At 34.3% G+C, this 17459-nt stretch overlaps 2 protein-coding genes across 4 annotated transcripts in view; one reads left to right on the forward strand and one right to left on the reverse strand.

Moving 5' to 3' along the window:
- LOC106877204 (menin) overlaps positions 1–8602 on the reverse strand; it is a 75470-nt gene extending 66868 nt beyond the window's left edge. The window contains exon 1 of the mRNA XM_089365329.1: positions 8147–8602. Coding sequence (XP_089221455.1) covers positions 8147–8602 — 456 coding nt within the window. The remainder of the gene's footprint in view (positions 1–8146) is intronic.
- LOC106874411 (putative lipid scramblase CLPTM1) overlaps positions 7640–17459 on the forward strand; it is a 64343-nt gene continuing 54523 nt past the window's right edge. Inside the window, exons 1-2 of one of the 3 annotated variants that reach the window (XM_089365162.1) lie at positions 7640–7884; positions 8817–8946. In XM_089365162.1, the coding sequence (XP_089221288.1) occupies positions 8854–8946 (93 nt within the window). In that variant the 5' untranslated portion in view covers positions 7640–7884; positions 8817–8853. Of the gene's footprint in view, positions 7885–8501; positions 8637–8759; positions 8947–17459 lie in introns of those variants that run through there. The other 2 variants (XM_089365161.1, XM_014922136.3) reach the window with 2 other exon arrangements.

A 17459-nucleotide genomic window follows, 5' to 3' on the forward strand; every position in this document is an offset into this window, starting at 1 on the left:
TATAAATATATATATTATATATTATTTTTATATATATATATATATTAAATATATATATATATATATATATATATATATATATATATATACACACACATACATACGTACATATATATCTTTTACCTGTTTCAATTGACTATGGCCATACTGGGACACCACCTTGAAGAATTTTTAATACAATGTATCTACCCCAGTACTTTCTTTTTTAAAAATAAATACTGGGTACTTATTCTATCCATCTCTTTTGCCAAACTGCTAAGCTACAGGGCCATAATCACACCACACCAGTATTTATGTCCCCCATACATATATATATAAATACATATACATACATATTCTTTTTTACTTGTTTCAGTCATCTGACTGTGGCCATGCTGGAGCACTGCCTTTAGTCAAGCAAACCGAACCCAGGACTTATTCTGTAGGTCTCTTTTGCCAAACCACTAAGTTACAGGGACATAAACACACCAGCATTGGTTTTCAAGTGGTGTTGGGAGGACAAACACAGACACACACACATATATATATATATGTATAATATATATATATATACAACAGGCTTCTTTCAGTTTCCATCTACCAAATCCACTCACAAGGCTCTGGTTGGCCCGAGGCTATAGTAGAAGACACTCGCCCAAGGTGCCACGCAGTGGGATGAACCAGAATAATGTGGTTCGGTAATAAGCATCTTACCACACAAGTATACTTGTGCCTAGCTATGCTTGTGCCTATATATAAATACAGGTACGGTGATGCAAACAGGCAAAAGTAGGACTCAAAATATGAGTATATGTATATTTTTATTAATATTTAGCAGAAGTAACACAGCAGCTTACGGTCTGGGAATTTCATGGATTGGAACGTATCAAATTTTGATAAATGCCAATGCACAAAACTTTTGTCACTTGAGTTACTCTGTTGCTTTTGCAAAATAGATATATCTATAAAAACATTTGAACGAGGTCGTTGCCAGTGCTACTGGACTGGCTCCTGTGCAAGTGGTACATAAAAAACACCATTTTGAGCGTGGCCATTGTCAGTACCGCCTGACTGGCCTTCATGCCGGTGGCACGTAAAAGCACCCACTACACTCTCAGAGTGGTTGGCGTTAGGAAGGGCATCCAGCTGTAGAAACTCTTCCAGATCAGATTGGAACCTGGTGCAGCCATCCGGTTCACCAGTCCTCAATCAAATCGTCCAACCCATGCTAGCATGCAAAGTGGACGTTAAACGATGATGATGATATATATATGCCACCGAACTGATGCCAGGATGGAAAATAGACATTAAATGATGATGATGATGATGATGAGTATGTATGTATACGCATAAATGTAAGCATAGATATCAACCATTGGCAAATGGTAACCTGCAGGGCTTTCTTGGCACACCTAATGATAAATTACCTTGATTTTTTTTTTTTGGTAGTATGCACCTAATGTTGAGCTATGTTTCATGTTGCCTGCTTCATAAAAAAAAGAGTTGCCCATATATATATATATCTATATATATGTATACATATATATGCAATATATAGATGTACATATATATATATATATATATATATATATATATATATATATATATATATATATATATAGATGTACATATATATATATATATATATATATATATATATATATATATATATATATATATATATATATATATATATGCAAGTAAACATGTATATATACATATGTATGTCCCTATATTATGTGTGAGTCTCTCTCTCTCTCTCTATATATATATATAAACATATACACACACACACACACTATATATATATATAGAGAGAGAGAAAAGAGTAAGAGAGCATTGATATGTAACCATCATGAAAATATATCTATGGTAATGGAGACCAACTGATAATGCATCATTAAACTCTAATACATTAATACAAGTCTGTAAATACTGTCAAAACAAATTAAATAAATGATATCGAAACAGGAATTACATAATCAACTTCATGAGCTTACAACTAATTTCTGCTATAAGATGCAATGCACTAAGAGCTGTGGGCTTGTACATCACCTTAAAGCTTCATCAGAGCTTCTGAAAAGAATTTAGAAGCTCTGAAGAGGCCATAAGATGATGCACAAACACTGTGCTCTAGGTGTGCTGCATCTTATCATACAAATAACTATTAACTAATGTAGTTCATTAAGTAATTCCTATTTAGCTCTTCATTTATCTAATTTCAAGTGTGTATGTGTGCATACACACACACACACACACATATGTGTGTGCATGCACACAAAGAGGATGAAGGTACTAGTAGGGGACAGTGTCAAGTAGCTAAAAGAGCAGCTAAAGATATGTTTTACCTAGAATTTTTAGAAGCCTTAACATCAATTAACTTAGTGGGTAGGAAAGTAAACAGGACTCTGGTATCTTTAGGGATTTGAACTTGTTTGATAAGTAGAAAGGCATTGGTATAAACTCCATGTACTGTACTCAATATAAGCTATGGACACTCAAGAGATGTAGTGGAATCACAGGCAGACTAACAGGGAAGATAAGTTTTGTATGTGGTGAGTGCACTGGAGCAATAAGTTCTATGAACACACTGGAAATAGATTCTCTTAAATGCATGGATAGCTTACTAGATGTAGTAGTTAGCATTTGTTACCTGGGAGGCATAATTAGCAGAGGAAATTATTCAGATATAGTAGCTAGGGTAAAAACAAGTTGGAAAATGTTTAAAGAGTTTCTTCCTGCAGAGTGAAGGGTAGATTGTTTGATGCTTGTGTTAGAATCGTTGTATGGTAGCAAGACTGGAATTATGAATGCAGATTTGCAAAGACTGGAAAGAAACTAAACCAGCATGCTCTAATGAACATGTAATGTTAGTGTGCATGAACACCAGATAACAAAAGAGCCAAGGTAAAATCCGGATATAAGCAGAATCAAATGTAGTGTGCAAGAGAAAAGATTGTTCTGGTAGGGATATGTGATACATGTGGAGGAATGACTGCTGTTTAATGAAATTCCAAACACTCCAAGTTAGTGGAACTTGTGCAAGAGTGAGACTAAGGGAAACAGTATGAAGTGAGTAGACTGACATGAAGATGCTGCATATAAAGATGATGATAAACGATCATACCGATTGGCAATAGGCAGCGTTGCAAAGGCCTCAACCACATACAGCAAACTGTGCAATTGTGTGGTACACAATTATATTTATGTTTTCTATCCAACCTACCTTACTGCCCCGTCACTTTGAAGGCATCTTCACCCTTGATATAATCTATTACTCACCCCTCCCTCTTCATTACTCATATGACCCTATCTCTTATCTCTCTACCATTTCCACATCATTTCACCTTGTACTCGTGTCATCCACCTTCTCACTCATTCTGATGACTTGCTCCATGTTTCTCTTCTATGCCCCTCTTAGCTCACCTAAGCAAATACACTGACTCTAGCTTAATGTATATTCTCTATACTAATATTCCTGTTGTCTCCCCTCTCAACTACTCATTTCTGGTTTCTCTGCTGTCATTGATTCCTCTCTTCAATCTACACTCCTTCAGTTGCTGAGTACCCTAGTGTTGGTGCTACAAGTAAATGCACCTAGTACAATCTGTACAGTGGTTGGTAATAGGAAGTGTATCAAGCCACAGAAACTATGCAAAATGACATGTACAAGCACCAGTCTTGAGGAGTAGTAACTTGCAACAAGAAATGATTTTGACTGTGATGTCCTACCTAAACATGCAACCATGCCAGCATAGAAAGAAAATATAAAATGATATACACACACATGCATATGAATGTTAAAGTGTGTGTGTGTATTGTCTGTGAATGAAAGGAATAGTAAAAGTTAAGCAATACAGCTGTTTCAAGGGGGCACTGAATATACTGAAATTTTCTATCTGATTTCAATAGCGGATGAAATATACTTGATGCATTGATTGATAAACTTTATTGATGAATTATCATTTCATTTGTGTTTTCTATACAAGCCTTGTTTATACTGTTTTAACTATGACTAATTGCTCTTACTACATTTTATTATACATGTATATACATGTCATTACTGGTTGACTCAGCTTCACAAAGTTTCACAGATGCAAACCATGCCTGTCTCAGACTTATGAAGTCAGATTCAAGAAAAGTTAAAAGTAATTTTAAAACGTTTTCTAGGTGAGAATATCAGTCAGTTTAGGTATTGTGGATAATTTGACTAGGCAGCGACAGAAATTCTTATATTATAAGCTCCATGTGGTAAAGCAAACAAAATGTTGGAGTTAGGTAGTCAACAGTTTGTGAAATTCAACCACTTGGTGAGATAACCAGATTGGTAATGTCAGATTACATATCAGTCTACAATGATTATATGCAGAAGAAATAATTTTACTGTGGAGGAAACAGGGATTATATACCATGCAATTGGCAATTGCATGTAGACCAACAAGGGCTAGGATGGGTTTTTTCCAGATTATCAGTGGCCAGTGGTTTGAAATTCATTTTTGGTGCAAGTACTTTGCCTAGCCAGCCCCTGTCAAACTGTCCAACCCATGCCTGCATGGAAAACATGTTAAATTATGTATATATGTATGTGTGTATATATTCATTTACATATATACATATATGTAAATACACACACACACATACACAACAATATATATAAATATATACATGCACACAAGAATACAAAAAAAAAAAGAATACTCAATAAAATATGTACATATATATATATTTGTAGATTACAATTTCTTTACTCTAAACCATTATTCAGAATTTTATAGATACATGGACATCTACATAAATCCTCAAATGTTTGAGAGGAAATAAGTATTCACAATGTTTTAGCTTAAAAGAGGATTCACTTTTGGTTGCTGGTAAGTTAGTAGCTCACTGGATATATCAAGTCAAATGCTGGAAAACAAGGAAGGCTGCTACATCAAAGTGTGAGATACTGATAGATGCAAGAGAGGCAACTTTGTCAAGATTACCTTTCCTTAGCAAAACGAAATAACTCTTTGATGTTTCCTAAAAAAATTTTTGTTAGATTACATGAACTATAGCAGTATGGGTGGGGCTGTATCAGCAATACAACAGAACAATCATGTCCATAGTTTCCACACTATTAGATGAAACAGTAAAGTGGCCTGTCCCTGTCTCTGGACCTATAAGAGTGCAGATGATTATACCATCCTTTGAAGTTGTTTAGAATGAGCTCCATATAGTTTGTCTGGACAACAATTAGTGGAATAAGCAGATCTCAGTACATTATAAAGTCTTCCTTTAACAGTCATGTAGTTTTTATCTCACTAACAAGGTATACATGTATTATCTAAGTTATAAAAATATTCTATTCTTATGTCTAAGTAATCTGTCTCCTAGAAATATGATCCAACAATGGCTGTATTGATGATGCTTATTGAGGCAGAAACATGTCCACAGTTGTCCTCCAGTCTCCAAATAACCAAACTGTCTTTTTCTAAATGGCATATCAAATACAGAATTCTTGATTTATGAGATTATCTCCCCCTTTCATTTGGATTTGGCCCCAATTACTATCAGGCAAATTGTTCTACATCTGGGAACAAAGATAATTTCAATAAATCTAACATTCTGCGTAGGGTCTATTTTAAGACAGCGGAAGTAGTCATAGCTATAACTAGGTAGCTGTTCGGCTCGTGTCTTAGAAACTGTCAGTAGATTCACACAATTCTTAATACTTTCTATTTATCAGTTTTCAATTAATTTCTCATCAGTGCAATAACTGTCATTCATTACTGACGCATTTATTTTCTTACATTCCCCTCGACTGCGAGATTGCTCAGTAACTCAGATATATATCTTCATCAGATAATGCGCAATAAGCGACACTAAAAAGTTGTTTTGTTTATAGTTTGATGTAAGAGTTAAAAGTGCAAGAGACACAACTTGCTAAAGTTTGTATATTTTTTCTAGAGTCTAAATTGAACTTCATTCAATTAAAATTACAATCTCAATAATGATTTTTTGTTTTCATTCTCTCATTCATTATGAACTGCAACAATTCTTTCATTTTATTTTAAGCAACTGTTTTAATTAAATTCATTTTCATTGAGATTTACACTAATCCAATGAATTAATTTTAAATCGGAATTGGATATTTTTTTTTTTTTTACATTTCAAGCTGCAATGGGATATTTTTGACAATAGTTTATTAGCAGCTATAAATTATGCATAAAATAAATTGATGCTTTGAAAAATAAATTAATGCTCTAATTTCATTAGACAATAATATGTAAATTTAACAGATGCATGTGTGTGTACTTCCTTATCATCATCATCATCATCCACATTTTACAACCACTTTCAATGTTAGCATGAGTTGCACGTGTCATCATGATCCAAGTGGGTCCCTATTCAGAGTTACTATCTTTGCAGTAGGGTCAAAGAATCATATCTCACTTGAAAGTTTTCTTGTTAAAATTTTTGGTATAATTTCTACAGCTTGATGCCTTCCCAAACACCAGCCACTTTAGGCTTTCTGAGAACATGACATCCCCTCTGGTGCAAGTACAACAGTAAAATTCCCCCAGTATATTCTATATGGTTGGTGTTAAAAAGTGCATCCAGTTGTAGAAACCATACTAAAAAAAAAGGAATGAAATGAAACTCCAAATAAGAACTAACTAAAACCGTAACGACACGTCTAACTCATGCTGCCATTGAAAGTTGGCATAAAATGATGTATACCTGTGTATTATTGTGTACACGCGGGCGCACACGCACACATAAAACTAAAGCATGCCCATAGTAAATGCATCTGTTAAATTAATACATTGAATAATAATGAAAATTGTTACAAAATATTAATTTACTTTTGAAGACGTCGATTTAATAAATTATGCGTAATCTATAGATATTAATAAATTACGATAAAAAAAAACTGATTACAACTTGTACTGCTAAAAAATATCCAATTTACATTTACAATTAATTCATTGGATTAGTGTAAATCTCAAACAAAATCGATTTAATTAAAGCAGTTGCTCAAAATGAAAAAAATCGTTGCAGTTCATAATGAATGAGAGAATGAAAACAAAAAATCATTATTGAGATTGTAATTTTAATTGAATGAAGTTCAATTTAGACTCTAGAAAAAATATACAAACTTTAGCAAGCTGTGTCTCTTGCACTTTTAACTCTTACATCAAACTATAAACAAAACAACTTTTTAGTGTCGCTTATTGCGCATTATCTATAATGTTATATTGGAAGATGAAGATATATATCTGAGTTACTGAGCAATCTCGCAGTCGAGGGGAATGTAAGAAAATAAATGCGTCAGTAATGAATGACAGTTATTGCACTGATGAGAAATTAATTGAAAACTGATAAATAGAAAGTATTAAGAATTGTGTGAATCTACTGACAGTTTCTAAGACACGAGCCGAACAGCTACCTAGTTATAGCTATGACTACTTCCGCTGTCTTAAAATAGACCCTACGCAGAATGTTAGATTTATTCATTCAAACAGAAAAAATGTAAAAATATAGATTCTTTGGGAGAAAATTTAGTTTATAATTTAACTGGAATAATAAGAATTGTCTTTTATGTAAAGGAGAAATAAAAATAAAATAAAACAAGTCTTGAAACAGAAAAGCAAAAAACCCGGGAAAGCAAACATCCTGAATGATAACAAATTGTAATAGTGCGGATGACAACTGGCGCGTTTTACGCAGTTGATATTTGACAATAAACTTATTAAATCGGAATTGACAGCAGATCAATTTTAGATTTTACATTTCATGGATCGCTTAAAAATTAGTTGAAATCGTTGTTATATGTTAACAAAGATGAATTTATTGTGAAAACGCCTTTTGTGTCAAACGCGCGAACCTGACCAGGTCAATAAAACAACGTGTAAAAGCTATAATGTAAGAATATAATGAAAGTAACTCGCTTTTTTTTAAATTTATTCATCAAAACGTCTTTATTATATAAACAAAATAACAGTGTTTAAGTATAGTTAATCATATTAAAATAAAAACCAGAATCACAGTTGACTAGAGACAACTATAATCAATATACAAAGACCTGTTTGCACATGCAACAAATGAGTATAGTGTGTTTTATGATGCTTACTTGTGTCGAATAACAGGTATATTGGTGCACATTCACTTGTCATTTCTTTAATTAAAGAATCGACTTACCTGTCAAAAAGCTATAAAGTGATTGTAGGTGAGCTTTATCTTTGTAATTACTGCGAGTGAGGGAGCTCCAAATTACATCTGATACTTTCTTGACCAGCTCACGAGTAGCATACTCTGATTTATATTCTGTTAAATCTACGGAACTTTTCACAATTGTAACAAACTTATTGTAAAGAACCTCAACTGTTGAAAATTCGATAGCTGGAAAAATTGGCTCCAGACTTTTCGAACAATCAACATCAGTTAGGACAGTGCGATTGACAGTTAAAATATTCTCAATTGCACCAAGCACAATAGAAAGGAGTGTTAAATCTGGATCTTCGGGTTTGTTTAACTGTTCTTCAAACAATTTTACGACATCCTGGATATTTTGAAAAGGGAAGTAACGTGCGACGCAATCCCGGAGGCCCGCCATCTTGATATTATACTTGTCACGTTGCATGTAGAGCTCCTGGAAAGTTGCGTATTATTATCAGGTGATTTTTTTAAAGATTTCAAAATCTATTTTTATCAAATTCAATTATTTTTCGTATTTTCCGAATTTATTTCTCACTTTAGAGTAATTTGTAATAATATTTGAAAATAACGTAAGCTGTGTTGTACTTTGTAGTGGAGAAGTATAAGACGATATGTGTAACACGGGCATTTTCGCTTAGATCGTTTCAGTCGTGAGTACATCTCTGTAACTGTGTAATGTCTAACAACATCATGAGTGCTGAGTCCACTGAACAACGTTTGGACAATGATGAAACCGCATTAACTTCTACAGAAGATCACGAAAATAAGGTAAATCGCAACACTTTATTCGCTAAACTACTTAATCGAACACTTTAGTTCAGCCGACAGCAATGTTTTACATATATGAACATTCGGTTGGGCGAACAAGCTCTATAACAGAAAGGAGAAGAAAAAAAATCAACGATGAATTTTTTTTTCTCTTTTACGAATACTCAACTTTTTGATAGTATTGGATTTTATTTCAAAAAACGGGGAGTGGGGGATTGATGTGATTTATCTCCTGTGTTATTTTTATTCGTTGTTGCTCTCAGTAGCATATTTCAGTTAACATACCACTATCCTTAATTGAGTCAATCTCATCAGACTTTGATGAGGGTCTCTTCTCTAAACATGTTTTTCTTCTGTTCATCCTTCCTTACCTATATATGTCCATCATGTACGTAAACATTGTGCATCATACACACACACACATCCACTCATCTGCGTTTATACATATAAAAGATAGAGACCTCTCATTATATGGTGTGGAGTTTATTCATGTATTTATTTAAACGGAGCTCTTGGCCACTCCTCGAATAGAGATTGCGGTGTTCCATGCTTAGATTTCACGGCAACAATCCTACTTCTTGAGAAGTTGCTGTTTTCTCAAATATTTCTTGACTGTATTTTCTGTGTTAGTTTTGGCGTTGCAATATATTTGTTCAATTGCTTTTATTTTATTAGAGTAAATCTACTTCAATTCCATACCACTGTCAAGAAAAGCAACACTATATTACAATTTCTTTACTTAACCATAACTAATCTTAACCATAAAAAACACTTTCCACGCCTTTTTTTTTTTTTTTCATGAACATTCATTGTATAAATCTAATTTCATTTTTATCGAAAATATTTTTAGATATTTTTTATGAAAACTTTTTTATTTATATATAATTTATTGATCTGTTTAGATTACTGAATGACATTTTTAGATGAAGCTTCTATATTCATATTTTTGCATCTTATAAAACTGTAAAATTAGAGTAATAAAGTAATCTAATTTTAGTTAATTAAATACACTTCATTAGTTACATGACCTTTTTATTACGGGCTGTTTTAAAATGGTAGCGTACTTAAGTTGTGTCACATGTTTCAAACACCTTTTCTAACCTCACAAAATGTTAAAATTTTAAAATATTTATTGCACAGTCATGATTTAAGGTTCGTTTGTAAATCATTAAAGCAAAAGCCGTATCTTAATATTAAGTATATGATACCTCTCCCCTATTATTTAATGAACAAACGTGCCATATCAGTTTCATTCTTTTATCAACGTAGAAAAACTAAAAATTGGATTCTGTAGAGAAGTCATTACTGAATTATAATTAATATCAGAAATTACATAAGACTTCGGTGATTTTTGGTGTTAAGAATGTTAAACCTTTTAATTTTTAATTAGTTCGGTTAGGAAGTTGCACTTAAATTTTTACAATACTTATTATAACTTTCACATAGTTCTCAAAAGTCATGTTATATTCCATATTTATTTTAACAATGGTGATGTTTCATCAGAAATGTGTGGTTTGACTGCCTTTAAAATATATATCTTGCTATACACATTGGAGGAAAACGGTTTTTTTGTTTTTGTTTTAGTTTTTTTTTTTTAATTGTTACTCTATTTCCTTCTATTAAATAGAAAATCTGCCTTAAAGAATAGATAACGGACACAATATGAAATCTCATGTCAACGCTTGCCTCGTACGTTTTAAGGAACTCTCATATTTTTACGGGTTGCTTGTACCAATTTATTTGGTCATTATTGCACGTATTGTTAACGTATTTCTTTTCCGTGGAAATGTAAATTTCCTGTTGAACCTAAATCTCTGGGGAGTTCCTGTTCCATTTAAAATTAAACCAGCAGCTGATAGAAATAGATCTAGACGAAGCAAAAGTCAATTACTGTAATTCAAAACTGAATTGATTTCTATTACAAAAATATTGTTGGTAAAAATACTTTCCATTACTTAAAAACTCATAGGTACAAAACTACTGTTTGTAGATAATTATTTTGAAGAAATGTACTATTATGGTGTTTCAGAAAAGAAAAAAAAACTCAATCTGCATTATTATTTTAGGTACCATCGTTATGGTCGTCAGTATTTATTTATTATCGGGATAGATGATTAATTTTTGCGACATAACACATAGATTTTTGCCAAGTCATGACCATATTAAAGTCAAGGTAGATCACTCTACTTGCCTCAGCCCAAATATTAAAAAAAAAACACATTTATCAATTTCACGGTTAAGTATTTAATATTAAGGGGAAACTCTAAAGAATCCATGCAAATACGGGATTTACCAATAGGAAAATTCATGTAGAATGTTAGCAAAAGAAATTAAATTATCTTATCTGTCTTGTTATTATGGTGTTTCTATAATCATTTTTTATATGAAGTGAGTACTCCATTTCTTTCGGGTGAAAAATTAAACTTCAGCCTTAACCTCTATCACAGTTAAAGTGTTCCAATTGATAGTGTAATCTGAGGAAACAACATAGAGATATTGAAAGTAAAAGATTGCAGCATCTGAGAAGTAATTATTTGTATGTGTAGGGTGTATTGGTTGAGAAATCAACTGAGCATTGATATATTCCATGAGAATGGTTCCTTGCCAAATGGTATGAGTAAAGTATTATCGAAAGTTGGGTTTTTGTTTACAATTACCTCCATTGACATTAGGTTTTGATGAAACATGTGACAGTTTGTCAGTTTTTGTACTTATCCTTTTACTGTAGAGAAAAAAATTATTTTTATTGAATTCCTCTTTGAAATCCTAAACGAAAGTTCTTTAAAATGAAGAGTCTAATATTATTTATTGTCAATGCAAGGTTGTAATAGGAATCAAAATATCTTTTGTACTTCTATAGCATTACTATGAAACAAAATAGACGACATAATCTATACAGTACACCATTTGTTAGATAATTAACTGATAGTCTATGGAATAAAATTCAAGATGTAATCTATTGTCGACTCAATATATAATTAAGATAAACAACTTGGAAATAGTTATTTAAAATTGTTGTATATCTTTAGAATCAGCTCGGCAGGACAGATAAGGTACTTCATTCATTGGGAAATGAGCTTCTAATCCAGCCCTGTGCATTTTTCTTTGGAAGACAAGTATAGTACAGTGCATTCAGATTTGTTAAAATATTACCAACTTACTAGCAGAACAATATAGATAGTTTATATCTGTAAACTATAAGCTCCAAACACCAGTTTAATAATCTTGTCTACAATATGCACTTGGCCTGAAATTCTTTGTGGGAGGGGGCTAGTCAATTATGTCAATCCCAGGACTTGATCGGTACTAAATTCATTAATTCCAAAAGAATAGTAGGCAAAATCAACCATAGCAGAGTTTGAACACAAATCTCAAAGATGAACAAAATTCCACTCATCAGTTTGTCCAGCATACAATGCCACTCATCATTTTGTCCAGCATACTAATGATTCTGCCAGCTTGCTATTTTCCATCAGCTTAATAAATTGATTTACTAATGTCTTCATTATTTTCAAATTTAATTGAAACAGATGCAGTACATTTCAATAGAATTGTAGTGACAGAATGATCAACATGCTATGTTCATTATTCTTTTTAACACATTTTCAATAATTTTATGAAGTTAATCACAATAGAAAGGCAGAGAGAAGTGAATTAGTATTTGTCATGGATTATTGTAAATAGTTCTTTCTAGAGCATAACATAAAGATAAGAATGATAAATAAAAACTCGCCAGGCAGAAAGAGGTAATATATGTATAGCAAAAAATATAGTTTCTTTCTCCTCTCCATAACACAAATTTCTCCACCCTGCTTATAAATAGTTACAGACATAGCTGTGCAGTTGAGAAGTTTTGGAGTTCAGTCCCACTGCTTGACACCTTGGGCAAGTGTTACAAAGCTTTATGAGTGAATTTGATGGGCAGAAACCAAAAGAAGCCTGTTGTATGTATGTGTTTGTGTATACCTTTGTCTTGACATCGCATAATGATTGTAAATGAGCATCGACATTATACAAGGTTGTTTATTTCCAGTCTTTAGGGAAAAAGAATGTTTAGCTATGGGAAAATATTACCTTGCTTGGAAACAGATGAGAGTTGGTGACAGGAAGGGCATCTAACTCGAAAATTTGCCTCAAAAAGTTTTGTCTGGCCCTTGCAAAGTGGATGTTAAATGATGATATTTAGAATCCATTTCCACACTCTAGATTAACTCCCTAATAAAATTTCACTCTAAAAGGTGGCATCTGTGCACACATAGATTCTACTCTCCCTATCACACACCTCCATCTGGGTTTTAGCAGTTATAACTTCAGGTTACTCTTACTCAATGTCTTCCTACATTCTCTAAAATACATCTGGACTCTCTATCTTTCTCCAATCTTCTTGAATCCCCAGTACCCTTTTGATTATATCTATATCTCCTGCATCAAGAACATATCTATCATTTCACCTCTCTCAAAAATCAATGTCCATGCTGGCTTCAACATCCACAACTCACATGTTAATCCCATACCATTTGCTACAGGCACAGAATCCAAATATATTGCTGTTCTCAACATTCTTCATCAACTTGTTTCATCCCCTACTTGCATCCCAGACTAACACAGAGACACTCTAAATGCTCTTGATCTCTTCCTTACCTCAAAACCTAAGCTCTATAAATCATAATCTGTCTGGTCTTACAACCACAGCCTCATTGCAACTGCCCAAAACACAACACCCTCTCTCTTCCCCTGTACATGTACTTCACATTTGACCTATCAAAAAAAAAAAACAGTTAGTAAACTGAAGCTACCTTTTTGGATATATTTGTCCATGTCCCACACAACGAAAACTCAGTGTCACAAGTGGTTCATTTATAACAGTGCAACAAAGTTTAAAAAGTCTGGAGAAACTCACCCACTGCCCAAAGCTGGATGGTGTTTTCCAGAAATGCAGCTCGAGCATGATCATTGTCCAAACTGTGGACAGTTCCTTCATATATCACACTACTCAGGCTATCTTGTCTCCAATACTGCAACTTGTCCTTCTAGTCCCTAGCCAAAAGAATCTTTACCAACTATGGAGAAAGCCCCCACTTTCTCTGCCTATTCTTGCAGACTATTCTATACTACACAGACATGACATCTCCACATCTATACCCTTTCAGTCCACCAAGTACCCCACTTACATAGTGTGCACAAAAAACTCCTGTTGCTTCTAAATGACAAGACCACCAGCCCTAACAATTTTCTTCTATTATCTTCAAACACTGAGTCCATTGTGTCTTAGACCCTGTTAATTATCTTCCTAACATATTTTCTTCCAGTTATCTGAAAATCAATAGTGACTGTCATTAAGAGCCATGTCCTTCAACAACATGAGTGTCTCTCTCTCTTTAATAACCACCAGAATGGCTTCCATAGAGCTGTCCTGGTGGTCATCAAGGAAAGAAATTAGATCCCCCATTGAAGATCCTCTTTTACTCACAGTGGTACCCTTTCTCTTTCTCACTCTATGAACACTAATGTGCCCCAACATATCGAACACTACTCACTCTTATACAGCTAATACTATAACCCAACATTCTTCCCTGACCTTCTCCAACTAAGCATTATTCATGTGCTATCAAGTTGCCAAACACCAAACCTGCAATGATTTTATGAATGGATGTCTTGAAAGCATCTGCCCATGGGACCATGCAACTCTTATCTTTTAGCATCCCTCAAAAAACAAAAACAAAAGAAACACTGCTCATATCAAGAATATATCACATACCTCTTAAACATGAGCAGCACTCAACTAAAACCTTCACAGCTCAAATTGCTAGTTATTAAACTTCACTATCACTGAGGTCTTTCCTGGTAAAAGTACTCCTTAACATAACTAGGAATGCATTCCAAAGACTGATCCTTCTCTTCAGGATCAGAGAATACTTCAACCACCATCAACTGCTGATACTTCTACAAAGCTCAAATTTGGTCCAAAATGAAATATTGCCTCACATGTAGGACGGTTTTACTGTTGCACATGGATATGCTAGACTACATCCAAAGACAGGCCACCCAGCTTTTATGCATAAAGTAAACTAATAGGTACACTCTGGCCTCTGTCCTGAACAACAGTCATTCATGCTTCTTACCTCTCTACTTTTCTGCTGCTACTATAAATGACTCCTCAGGTTTGGCTAGTCTTGATAGAAATTGGTAATCCTGACCATTGATCTTCTAGGATTCCTCCACTCAGCACCAATGTAAGAAGAAGCGTTGGTTTACAATCTTTTCACAATCTGCCATGCTGCAGTCCTATGACTTTGCCATTTCTCTGGCAGGGTGACTAAAAGGGTGCTATGCCTTGCCAAAGGGCAGCCAGTAACTATACAGGGCACAGTTGTCACTCTGTAAGGTATTTTCAAAATACCTGCACACCCTTAACATAGCTAATTGGTAAGAAGTTTCTTTGCAATTTATCAGGTTTTCAGCTTCAGTCCCACTGAATGGCATTTTGAGAAAGTGTCTTCTACTACAGCCTTGAGACTTACAATAGAAATGCATCATACACATTTGCACATACATAAATACTTGTTTATTTGTATTTACAACTGTTTTCCATGTTAGCATGGGGTAGACATATATCGAGACATTGTTTTATGGCTGTCTGCCCTTCCTGTCATTAACCATTGCTTATTTTCCAAGTAAAGAATCTTTTATCCCATACGTCACCCAAGTGAAAGGAAGCTTATATAGTGCTTGTGTACACATTGTAAATGCTATATGGTGGTGAGATGTAGACCTTAAATGCAGAGGATATCTGCTTGAGAAACACCCCGCCACCACAACATAATTGATATCCTAAGACCACCATGGTAAATGCTTGCTCTTGCAAAGCTCTGCCTCACCGCCATTCTCTCTGCCCCATCAAACTTCCTCCACATCTCATTACCTACACTCATCACTTCTTTACCTCTGATATTATTCAGCTACCATAATCACCTGAGAGCAGAATAGGCACATGCTATGCACCCCAACCCTTTTGTTATCTTCCCCTTTCTCAGAACCATTCCCATTCTATATTATCTTTCTCCAGCTATGCTTTCTCTCTCCTCTGCTAGACTCCATTCTTAGAATCACTTCCATTCCTCATTATCTTCCTCCAGCCGTGTGCTTTCCTCTCTGCTATGCTCCATCTTTAAACCTCTTTCTTCTTCTATCTCTCTCCATGTGCTCACATATCTAACATAACCACCCCATCCTACTGAGCTACTCATATATCTCACCTTCAGTTACTACAGTCACCTCTATCCCATCTAACCATCTTCTAGCATTCTTATGAAATTTTCCTCTCTGTCTCCCCCACCCTCTGTATCACTTCACCTATACACCACCACCACCATCCGTACTTTGAGGGTATGTCCTGACACATATCCATCATTATCTGTCCCACTCTCTCCATTTCTTCTTCGACTGGGATATCCTTGTATCTCTTCTACAGAAAGACACCTATCTCTATCCCACTGTTATTCTTTTAACCTCTCATCAACTGACACAAAGCTCCTACCTCTATACTACTCCCACCAGTTGGTGGGTGGGGGAGTTTGTCTTGTCTTGCAAGACACTTGTTGACCCTGCTGATGCTACGAAAAAAAACACCCAGTGTACTCTGTAAAGTGCCTGGCCTTAGGAAAGGAATCCAGCTGTAGAAACCATACCAAAATAGACAATAGGGCTCAGTGTAGCCTTTTGGCTTGCCAACTGTTATCAAATTGTCCAACCCATGCCAGTATAGAGAACAGATGTTAAATGATGATGACTACGACAGACAATGGGCTTTGTAATTTCCATCTACCAAATTGGTCAGTCATAAGGCATTGGTCAGTTTAGGACTATACTAAAAGATACTGAGCTTCACCCAATGTACTGCACAGTGGAACTGAACTTAAAACCACATGTGAGAAGAACTTCCTAGCCATACAAGCAATTCTGTACCTACATATACATGTACGTATGTTTCTGTCTGAGTTTATATTTGTGTATGTTTCTTAATTTAATTGTTCAAGAAATAGGATTGATAAAATAAGTACCCTGATTTAATATTAGTAGTCAACGTGATTGACTAAGTCCTCAAGGGCAATGCCCCCAAAGCATGGCTACAGTCTAATGACTGAAACAAATAAAAGAATATTTGTGGACATAAACTGTGTTCTTTGATTTTGTTTATCTGTTTGGGAGAAACTACTTTATTATAATATTGGACGGTAAAGAAACCACACTCTTAAGATGTTGCCTTGACCATTTCAATTTGTTTTAATTATTTCAATTTAATTGATAGAATAATGTCTGTTCGGAGAAGGTGAAGATCTGAGTCTATTGTAGTCAATGAACAAAACATCTAAGTATTCATTATTTAATATCCATTTACCATGCTGTCATGAGTTGGATGGTTTTACAGGATCTGGTAAGCAAAGGGTTGCACCAGGTTTTATAGTCTCTTTTGGCTTGGTTTCTACAGCTGGATGCCCTTTCTAACACCAACC

This window comes from Octopus bimaculoides, chromosome Z, assembly GCF_046866305.1.
Source record: "Octopus bimaculoides isolate indiv1 chromosome Z, ASM4686630v1, whole genome shotgun sequence".
NCBI lineage: Eukaryota > Metazoa > Mollusca > Cephalopoda > Octopoda > Octopodidae > Octopus > Octopus bimaculoides.